Source organism: Micropterus dolomieu, linkage group LG20, assembly GCF_021292245.1.
Source record: "Micropterus dolomieu isolate WLL.071019.BEF.003 ecotype Adirondacks linkage group LG20, ASM2129224v1, whole genome shotgun sequence".
Classification (NCBI taxonomy): Eukaryota; Metazoa; Chordata; class Actinopteri; order Centrarchiformes; family Centrarchidae; genus Micropterus; species Micropterus dolomieu.
In genome coordinates this window covers 16105146-16116506 of record NC_060169.1, presented here as the reverse complement: position 1 = coordinate 16116506, position 11361 = coordinate 16105146, and the positions used below count along the sequence as shown (strand labels likewise).

At 38.9% G+C, this 11361-nt stretch overlaps 1 protein-coding gene across 2 annotated transcripts in view; it reads right to left on the bottom strand.

Annotated features, from left to right (window-relative positions):
- Nucleotides 1-365: 365 nt before the first annotated feature.
- Nucleotides 366-11361, bottom strand: part of slc39a13 (solute carrier family 39 member 13) — a 16416-nt gene continuing 5420 nt past the window's right edge. For both annotated transcript variants that reach the window (XM_046032679.1, XM_046032678.1), the window contains exons 3-10: nucleotides 9721-9828; nucleotides 9266-9408; nucleotides 6769-6888; nucleotides 5516-5605; nucleotides 3682-3732; nucleotides 3408-3540; nucleotides 3199-3298; nucleotides 366-1323 (exon numbers count right to left, since the gene is read on the bottom strand). In XM_046032679.1, the coding sequence (XP_045888635.1) occupies nucleotides 1248-1323; nucleotides 3199-3298; nucleotides 3408-3540; nucleotides 3682-3732; nucleotides 5516-5605; nucleotides 6769-6888; nucleotides 9266-9408; nucleotides 9721-9828 (821 nt within the window). In that variant the 3' untranslated portion in view covers nucleotides 366-1247. The remainder of the gene's footprint in view (nucleotides 1324-3198; nucleotides 3299-3407; nucleotides 3541-3681; nucleotides 3733-5515; nucleotides 5606-6768; nucleotides 6889-9265; nucleotides 9409-9720; nucleotides 9829-11361) is intronic.

Here is an 11361-nt window from a genome sequence, read left to right as displayed (position 1 = left end):
CACAGACAATGGGCTGCTCACAGGCCAATGACTAAGGAAGGCAACCCGCAGTGGAGTCGTTATGGCAACAGAAGCTTGCCAAACAGACTGGGTTGAAATTGGACAAGTGTGAACACACAATCAATACCCCCCTCCCTACACGCCCATATGACATTTTAGGCATAGGATATTTGCAGTAAAAATATGCTCATGGTGGACAGGTATTTGTGCACTGAGGTCAGTTCAACACACCGGGCTGCCTCAGCACCTTAACACAGGTCTACCAATCACTATCAGGACATCCTAATCCCACTGAGTTCATAATACTGCCTTTGTCCCAGTTCTTTATACTAATGGTCTGTTAAACTTGAAAATAAACAGCAGTCTTTTTTATATAGATATATATTTAATTATTCAGGGCTGCACACTTTCACTGAGGAGTGTATGAACAACATAGTGATGTTAATAATTCTGAATGGTTAACTGAGTTGTAATCTGTCCCCAGTCTCCCAAAATTATTGCCAACAAATAAAATTCAAATATATTAACAAACAGTACCAATCTTTTTTTAACACAAATATTTACTCAAGCGTTTCGTCAGAGCACCAACATGTGCTCAAAACAGTGCAGATTGTACTGTGTGGGGAAGATACAAACAGAAAAAAAAAAAAGTACTTTGGTGTAGACCTGATACTAGTGTAACAGACCATCCTGACTTCTTGGCACTTAGTTCTTAACAAAACAAAATGATTTAGTGGTGCACATCTGATAATGCTGTATGGCGCTTGTCTCATTTCCAATAAATATGCAGCAGCTACATCAGAAACAGAAGATGCACAACAGTAACAATAAGGTTGAATACATTTTAAAGAAGAAGGTCCAATAATATCTCTTGTGTTGAGCAGGTACATCAGGTGCACCTGTGTAAATGTATGTGCAAAAAAAAAAAACATGATTGTCTGATCCACAATTTAAGACAATTTGGTAACAGATATCCATACAATCTCTTTTAATTCCCTCGATATTTAACTCTGGCAGAATTTGTTTCCACACAAATGTCCTGTCAGAAGATGGAGAAGGTGTTCCTTTCATCCATCCATAAAGTGCCGATGTTTTGACAGATGTTTGTTTTTTAGTGTAATGATATCAAAGAGATGTACTCTCTTTGTTGAATGAGAGGTACCAGACAAGAGAGGTTGGTGGAGAACAGGATTTCTCTCCTGTGCTGAGTATTAGTGTTTGGTAAAGTGAGGGTTTTCCCTCCATGTTCAGTCAACAACGGCAGAGAGCAGAGCCATTACAGCCACGCCACAGAAGATGAGCAGGATCTGCAGTAGGGAGTGCCTGGGGGAAAAAAAATAAAAAATAAATAATGGTTAGAGATTCAGACAGATTAAAGGACATTAAAGGTTCCATGTGTAACTTTCAGAAAACCCTTACTATTGGCACCTGTGGCTGTTAACTGAACAGTCAGCATCCTGTTGCTGCTGCCTGCATCCATTGACTTGAGCAACTATCATCTTGGGCATCGGCCAAAAGAAGGATGTGACATACACTAGACTGAACACTGAAATGAACAATGAATGCTGGAAAATGAACTACCATTATATTTCAAATAACTTAATCTATAATGATCCTGTATTTTATTTGAAACACTGGCTCCATGATACTGACTAGCTTGCCGTTTGCAAATCACCCCATCAGCCAATGCCACAAAACAACCAGACCCATGCCGCACAGCTAAGCCACAGCCAGCCAGCCAAACCCCAGCTTAGCTTAGGTTACAGTTAAGTTTGCTAGCCCCTGCCTTGCATCGCTCTTGGCTAGTTGAAAGCAATCGTAAGTTATGAGCCTATGACAAAATACACTTAAGACTTACCAAAGTCGGAAAAGGAAGCCCACAATGATTGGACTAAGTGCAGTGGAACTTGAAACGATCACTACCCACAGCATCTTCCAACCACCCAGCCAGACCAAAGCTTGGACCTAAGAGAGCGAGCTGGAGAGATGCGTCTACGGCCCACCTTTATAATGCATTCACATAGTATATTGCAAGCAATAACGTTAGCTAGCAAGCAAAGGTTAGCAAGCCAGCTGCAATCCAGCCACTCTGAATGGATATGGCCACACTGCAACGCCAGCCAATAAAGCAACCTTCAAACGACGCCAGCAAATCTACCAGCGAGATCGGCCCCCTGAAGTCTGGAGGAATTAGCTGCCAATATCCACTCAAGGCACTCATCCACGTTAGAAAGCAAGCTAACATTAGCCAGCTAAAACCACAATATATTTCACATTGTTTTAAGGATTGTTAGCTTTGTGGCCTTTGTGTTGGAGCCTTTGTTGTGCCGGGTGCCAGCTGTTTGTTGACTTTAGTGGGCTCCATTTCTAAGCTGTTGTTAGCAAGTGTGATGTTCTGTAAATGCTGTAGGGGAGAAGGCACTCAGGAGTGTGCATAAACATCACATACTTTGCATTTTCCCACAGAATCTATCCTAAATACTTTACAAAGAAATCAGGTCATAAGCTGTTACAGGAAGGTCTCATGTTTGAAGTTACATTACAATCCTTTCACACATGGGCAATACAAAGCAATTAATACATGTAAATGGGTTCCCATTCTTGTATATAGAACATTTAAAGAAATATGTCACCTGCCCACCACAAAACGTATTAAATATTTCACAAAAAATACAGAAAGTTTTGTTCTACAGTAAACAGCTGACTTTCATTGTCACTATGGTTCAACTATAACACCACCCAAGAAGTTAAAGGTACCCTATGGAGTTTTTGGCCACCAGTAGTGCTATGGAGCAATGTTTTTACAATGTTTTATTTGTAATGTGAACACACACCGGGATGCACATATGCACATGTGATCACACAGAGCACAGGTGGCGCAATGATCAACAGCTGGTGGTGGTAATACGCCTAATAACAGAGCAATACACCAACATAGGCAGGAAAGAAGAAAACTGCAAGCTAATAAACGTGGATGCACTGTAAACAATGCTGTATTGAACATAATTTTCTTTTTTTATTGATCAGCTCAGCAAATGTTTTATGACAAAGGAAATGCATTCAACACGTTAGTAAGACCTCAAGGACGCACACAATGTTTTAATGAGTAACACTAAATATAAACATGACTTATGTTTATTTATTTAAAAACTCAAGAGAACCATTTAGAGCATGAGTATTCAAAAACATCCAAAATACCTTAAACTGGAATCTTCTAGCAGGTCAGGCACCACATTCACCAAGGCTATGTAGAGGAAGCCTCCAGAAGTGAAAGGCAATATCCAGGAAGTGGCATTTTCTAGAAACAGAAGGAAAGATTTATGACGGATTCTGGCAACTTTAAAAGGGTCTCCAGCTTACAACAATGTGTTTGATTGAATGTATACTGAGAATTGATCCTATGTTACCTGTTCCTTTTGGTGACTGAGCGCACAGAGCAAAACAAGCTCCCAAGACCCCGACCAGCGCTGTGTACAGCTGCATGCGAGCAGCACTCCACCGGTCAAACCCGGCCCTTAGAAGAATGGCAAAGTCTCCCACCTACAGGCAATGAGACAGCAGGGGAATGACTAGTCTGAGTCTTCCTATGTACTGTTTGATATTTAAATGTGAAAGCTTCAAGTAGACCTTGAACTTCAGAAATGATATTGTACAGTTTAACCAAGAATTATGTAATCTCACCTCGTGGGGGATTTCATGGAGCAGGATGGCAAAGGTGGTGAGGAACCCAACCTGCAAGAAAAGTCTCATTACCATTACTCTGTAAAGAAACGTGCTCTGTAGTATCTAAGGGAAAATGTATATTGAATGCTAAGATGTATGTATTCAGCTTGCAGTGCACAGCGCAAATAGGGAAAATGTTCAAGTTAAAACTTTAAGAGCTGCTTAAAGAGCTGTTAAACTAGGTTTATACAGTCCTACATGAAGAGCATGTAGGACTGTTCTGTAAATCAGAATTGAGTTAGGAGCATAGTGATATGAACATGACATGTAAGTGCAAAGCTACTGCAGATCAGCATGTCACAACAGAGAATGTTAATGATGAGGTACTCTCCACACATTAGCCAACCCGAATCTCAAACCAGTTGTAGTTGGATGATTCCAAAAAAGTCAAAAAAGGCCATGAGGCATAATGTTGCTTAATGACATACCCCCCATCCCTGAAAAAATAATAATTGTTTTTCTTATCCGTGTTTAATCAACACTTAGTTGATAGATATCGCTTTCAGCATTTAACTGTGGCACAAATCACATTGTGACAAATGTGCATGAGAGTAAACAGAAAACACCGGTGAGATGTCGTGTATGTTTGTGACATCTAGGTAACTTCCTCTCTGGCACATTGATCCATAGTTCATGCTGCTAGCCTTATGTTTCTCCAGCTGGACTCTCTCCTTCCCACAGCCACAAATATACAGAAACCTACTGAAGCGACAACATTTCATGTTACTGCAGATTAAAACACATCTTTTTTAACAAGCCTGTAAGATAATATGACAAGTTTCGAACTGAAAAAAGGTTGTTGTACCCTGTAATGAATACCCACTGAGTGATCCACTTTTTCCCCTACACTTTTTGTAGTAATGCTGATACAACAACTCCACTGTTCTGCCAGTGAGCCTATGCACACTGCCAAACACTGTACTCACAAGGAAGGTGTTACATGTCCCAATTCCCCAGATACATTTTTGTCCTTTGCTTTCATTAAGTGTTATAGCGCTCCTCTTTGGCCATTTTGTAGGTCTCCTGCTGAAAAATCAACCCTTTTAAGTACAAAAAAAACATTTACACACAATCAGTCTCTTATTCAGACATCTCTTCTTACTACTCAGTTTTCCCAAACCATTTTTCCCCCTCCCCATACAATTAGATTTCGACAAGATTATAAAATGAATAAATGTTGTGTTTTCTTGGTTGCTATCCAACAAGAAATAATAATTATGGGGTCAATCAATGATGACAATATCTGATACTTGAATACTTTGCTACTTAATTGTTCTACATGTCGTCCTGCCAGACAGAGTGGCAATTTATGCACTGTATTTATTAGCAATTATTGTCACTTCGTGATTGTCTGCTAATTTGGTCTGCAACCCCATGGAGCTATTTTACCTGCAATTATACTTTATGAAAACCAGGATTGCATGCATAAATGTACATGGTACATGTGAATGTAATGATATTCTCATGCAAGTAATTTGCTAAACTAGTGTGGTTAGACTGTTTCCAGACTGGCATAAAACAGAAGTATATTTTGAGTTATTATATGCATTCAAAAACAGAAATTCTAGAGGGCATCTTTATCCAAAAGAAAAACAAAGACAAAGCATCTCAGCCAGATAGAGTGAAGCAACTTCATAATCAAACATACTTGAATGAACAAATGTGGGAGTTCTCATTCATTAATGAAAACAAACATTTTTTTGTGTAAACCACATTTTAATGAGAAATATAGACATTCAAAGAAAAAAGATTTTTAGTCTTTTTAGTGTTGTGGTTTATCATAGCTTCTTACCTTTTTGCTAACCAGGAAACTCCCTGCTACTGCCAGGCCATGGGTGAAGTTGTCAATGCAGTTGGCCAGTAGATTTAGGTATCCACTTGCCTTTGAGACACGAAACATAATGCCACTGTTACTTACTTTACCCATAATTAGTCAAAACTTAAACTGAAAGAAGCATGTACAACAGGGATGTTATTGTCCATCAGTCAAAACATTCTATTTTAAAAGACAGAATACTGGTTAAATTTATAGGTTGTAATTTTAATCACTAAATAGATCATGTGATGTCAGCTAAAGTTACACACAGCTTTGTAGTCTGACCCCATTAAAATAAGGGTGTAAATGATCCATTCCTCTGAGGAAACCTGGAATCTGAGTCCAGCGTAAGAAAACAAAGAAACTCAAAAACACTGGAAAGCAGCTGCTGGTGATGCCCCATGACTTTCTGAGCCAATTTCGGTGTCGTCGTCACTGTAATAAACTGTTGAATTGTGTGGGGTGTAACCCGCCTCTGCCCTAATGTGTGCTGGGATAGACTGCAGACCCCTTTAACCTTGCCAAAGATAAGCAGATAAAGAAAATGGATTGGTGGATGGATATTTCATGACATTTTGGTCGAATATGTTTCTTTTTGTGGAAGCTTCGAATAATAACAGTTTTTTTCCAACCACTTATTTTACTTATTATACTTATTTTTCATGTTATTCATTGTGTTGTGTTTACAAAGATGATAATCTGCAATATCACTAATAACCCACCAATTTTTCTGATGGTGGCTGTTTTTTTTGTGTGTGTTTTTATAGGAATCCCTATATGGCATGAATGTTTACAATGAAAAATACAGTACAAAGGACTTATTTGCACTTACACTACAATAATGTGTGTAAAGAAAGCAATGTGTCATGCTCCTCAGGTTGTGCTAAAAGACTAAGGTGAAAAATAAAGATAATAAACATACGTAAAAAGTGAAATTTACATACTGAATGTTACAAGTGCAAATATGCAATGTGCCAGGCACAAAAGATTTGCTACAGACAAATAAAGGGTTTACAGCATATACAGCACAGTCTAACAACTAAGTTGCTGGTTATGACAAACTACATGAATCAGTTTGGAGGATTAAAGAAACAAACAAACAAAAAAAAAACATATTTATAAATACAAACTTACATAAGTAACCCATATCAAGAGTTTACCCCCAGTGGTGTCTCTTTAAAAAAATCTATTTTTTGTTAACTGGGAAATGTTTTGGTTGTCAGCATTACCTTGATTTTCTCTGATCTTTCCTGCAGACTCTGTTGCTTGGAGGATTTCCATGACTCTGCATGGTGCCCATTTCTGAGTGACACCACTGAATTTCCACTGAAAACTGTCTCAGACTGTGTCTGTGATGAAAAAAGGAAGAAAATCGAGGCAAAAATGAACAACTTGTCCCCACATGCACCATTATCCGATCCACTTTAAGTTTTTTTTTGTTTTTACAAATAATCTTTATTTTTACATTATCCGTCAGTGCCCACCATCAGTAACATGCCAATAACTTAAGGCTCCCTTAAGGAAACCACCTTGGCCACTATTAACACCAGTCTTGCTAAAAACAGTAAGTTTTAATAGTACAACAGGCATTTTATTGTTGCTCCCACTGTGCGTCAAAGGGTTTCACCCACTGCCAGCAGAACAGCTGTTTAAAAAAAAGCCCTTTTTATTTTTATAACTTTCCACATATGCAGTAATAATCATAAAATTTGTACTTCTGCTGTATTTTCCAGACATAACAAATGACCCCTAAATTCAAAACATGTTCATATTTTGAAAATAGAAGAGACCGATTCATCTCCAGTTACAGCCTCTGTTTTCCGAGAACAGCTAACTTCCTTGTTCCGTCATTCAGAAACCACTTACGTTGCCATTTAGACAAATTAAGTGAGAAGGAAATAGCCTGCTGTCTTCTGGTCACAGGTAAGGAAATGTTTGCTCCATGTCTAAGATTGAGGCATGAGGAAGTAATAAAGTTATGATTATTTTTCAGTGCTATCAATCTCCTCCTGCTGTAAAACCGTTTGTCACTTCAAAGCACACTGAGTTTTGTTTAATGAAAAATTTAAAATGATCCAAAGTTTTTAAAAAAAGTAATAAAATCTCTTCTTCGTATTTTATGTCCAGCTTTGTGGCTCTTCACACAAAAACACCGACCCAAAGAGAAGTTCAGCTTCTCACTGTCCCTGCACCTTTGGTAAGATTAGCCTAAACACACATTATTTTAAAGATCACAATACATAACCTCCCTCTTTTTCTCTCACACGCCCCTGTCTATTGTTGCCTCTGTCTATAAATCGAGTGCTCTCCTGTGGACGCTGAAATGGCTAAAGCAGCTGCTTCACCCGGCACTATAAATAGACACTAGTGGAGGAGCTGAGCCGTGGATTCCAATCTTCTCCCTCACTAGCACAACAAAGCCAGAAGGGAGGATGAGACGGCCCTTTGCAAAACATACTGCAACCAGCCAATCATTGACTGCAAAGAAGCAATGTGTTGAAAAAGTTGTTTGTCAATCTTGCATTTATATTTCATGTTACTGTACACTATTTATAATATAATTTCTAAACAATAAATGTCACCTTTAATGCTGATAAGGATAAGCATCTCTCTAACTAAATAAAAATAATAAATAATAAAAACAGCTGTTTCAACCCAGTAGACACCATCTCTCCTGTGGTTTAATAAAATTCCATTTCATAATATTTGTACTAAGAGGATCCTAGTTTGACATTGTGAGAAATATGCTTATTTGCTTTTTTGCCCAGTTAGATGATATGATCGATACCGCTCCCATGTATGGTTAGCTTAGCATAAGACAGGAAATCAGGGGGAAACAGCTAGCCCAGCTGTGTCCAAAGGTAACACAATCCACCTACCAGTGCCTCTAAAGCTCACTAGTTAAAATGTTAATATTGTGTTTGTTAATCTGTACAAAAACATAAGTTTTAAAATGACACGTTTTGGGTTTATGGGGGGTTATGAGTTGGTCTACTCCTTTGCTGGCTGGCAAACTCACAGGGAGGACAACATGTAAAAGTTTCCCAAAACTATTCCTTCCCTCCCTGTTAGAAGAGATCACTGACATGCCGATCGTACGGTAGGTCATCTGATGCTGCAGTCACCAAAAAACTGATACGACTGAAAGAAGTTTTCCGACAAAGCACAGGAGTCTGAAAACAAAAACACACAGGCACAAACATGTCTGTGTGCAGTAAAACTAGGCTTATTCCGATTCAGCGATTGGAATGCAACATACTATATACTTTTTAATATGAGTAAAATCATAATTCAGATTCAGTCCACAGATTCGCTAAAGTACCTCCGCTTGCTCGCTCCCTCTCTCTCAAACACATTGAAACCGAGCCGTCTGTATAAAGCCCCTCTTCTTTGTGCACAATCTGAATCAAAACATGATCACGCGCTGGAGGAAAGATTGTTGCCGGCTTTTCCGCAATTCCTCAATCAATCCATAGTTGAATGGTCGGTATCATGAGCACCGCTCCACAAATGTGTCCAAAATTAAAGCATTCAAGTTAACTCTGAGAAGTTAGTCTATCTATGTTCTCGCTATGTTATCTAGCTATGTTAACATTAAAATACAGCTGGGTTGTCGAGGTTTCCACGCTGCACATAGCTGCAAGGCAATATTGACTGCAGATCACCCAAGCCTAAGCAAGACTCCTATGTACAGCAGTGGGCAAATTCTTCTAAAAACATACTTACAGCAGAATTAAAATTCAGGTCTGAGTCAGAAGTGGGATCCTCCTGGCTGTCTTGGTCTGAGAACATCCTCTCCAGGAGCAGGAAGGACAACAGACCAAAGATTACCCACAGGCCCTGGGTCATGTAGTGGTCTTGTTTACTAGCTAGGATGGAAGCAGGGATTGTACATAAGACTGAGTGAGGAAATACACATACATTTTGAAAGCAATGTAATGCACAATTAACAATTTAAGAACTACAATTTCCAAATTAGGTTAACTGGTCTTTGTTGTATGTGAAAAGGTCTTAAGCAGTCTACTGCAGTAATACAGTTTATATTATTAACTTATCATTAGCCTATTTCAACTAGAACTATTTTATTCTGGTGTATGTTTACGAGGAAGGGAATGGGTTAAAGAAATAATAAATACTTCAAATACAAAGGTGGTGGTGTTTTTGGTGGGAAGGTGACCCACCTGAAGAGCCAGAGCGCGCCCAAGCCTCAGGAAGGAGGTGAAGGAATACATCACCAAGGAGACCACCAATAGCAAAGCTCAAGAGCTGCTTTAGCTTCTGGCATCCAGCTGAGAAAACATAAAGAAAAAGAGAATGGGGGAAAAAGGTAGTTACTGTAGAGTGTGTTTAATAAAGAACAGCACACTTAATGTGATCTTCTTTCATTTTTACTTGGCATCAAAGGCACAATCAAGAATTTACAGTTCTACATTTCCTTCCCCTTTCCTGTTTTTGTCTCTGGCTTAGGTTACTATTATACACGGTGTTGATTCATGTGTTCCAGAGACATTTTTCATTCTTTGGGAGTTCCCTCAGTAATGACTTACCTCAGGTCAGGATTGCACTTGAAAACCCACGGCCTAAAATACATCAGGAATGCCACGTTCCTGTGGGCGGGGCCACTCAAGAAGCTGCAGGCTATACTGACCTATAGTAGCTTAGGCCTGGTTATTGAAGTGTTTCTGCTCAGGTTTTTTTAATTTGTGCATAAAACAGGTGGATTGAAACGCACTGTGTCTTTAAGCATTAGTTAAGGAACATCAAAAATGAACCAAGGTGACACTGTTAATATGGACCAGTTAAAATAGGATATATAAATCAGTACATATTACTGTCCGTTACTGTCTGTTGTAGCCACACTAGCAGCATGGTTCAATAGATGGCAATGTGGATCTGTCCACCACTTTAGTCCACACTAAAATAACATCACAGTCATGGACCGCAAAGGAAGAATCCTACAAACTTTGGTGGACGTCCCACTTCTCATCTAGTGCAACTAACAATATGTCAACATCTATCACAAGGATTGGCACAACAGACATGTAGAGTTCCCTGACAAGACACGTTACACCTGCTAAACATCAGCAAGTTAGTTTGAACATATTAGCATGCTACTGTGCCTCAGTACAGTCTCACAGAGCCATTGGCATGGCTGTAGACTCTTTTTTTGTTTCAAAGTACCTCTAGGGGTGCAAGACACAAGAACATTTAAATCCTACACTTTTGTGAAGCTGGATGACCTTTTAAATGACAGTCTGATATTCTTTCTATCCAGTAAAACACGTAGCTTGCTAGTGATTTAGCAAGAACAAAAATAATCTTTCTAAGGGAAGTTTTTCTGTAAGTTTTCTTCACTTACCGGACAGCCTGCTTTCAAAACTTTCAGTCTCATTTATACTATAAGGCATGTGCAGAAAAACATGCAAGGAGGTCAGGATGTCACCACTGAATATGTTCTGTTTACCATCTTAAACATTTAAACCAAGTAGGTATAGCGGGGTCTAAGACTGGCTGATAAAGACCCAGTGTAAAGTGGAAATAAAGTGAGCCAAATTCAAGTGTGATGAAGACGTTTTGGAAACTGATGAAGACATACACAGCATGGTTTAATGAGACTCGGCCAAAGAGCTACAGTGCCAGCATAAAATGTGTGAACACATGCAATGAGTGTTTAAATAAGGTTGTTGTTCATCCCTCAATACACGTATGAACAATCTATTGGATATTAGTTCTAATTAAGACAATATGCTTATATAAGTTAACCTAAAGTCACATTGTGTGTCATTTAAGCCACATGCAACACTTTCTACATACAGCCAGAC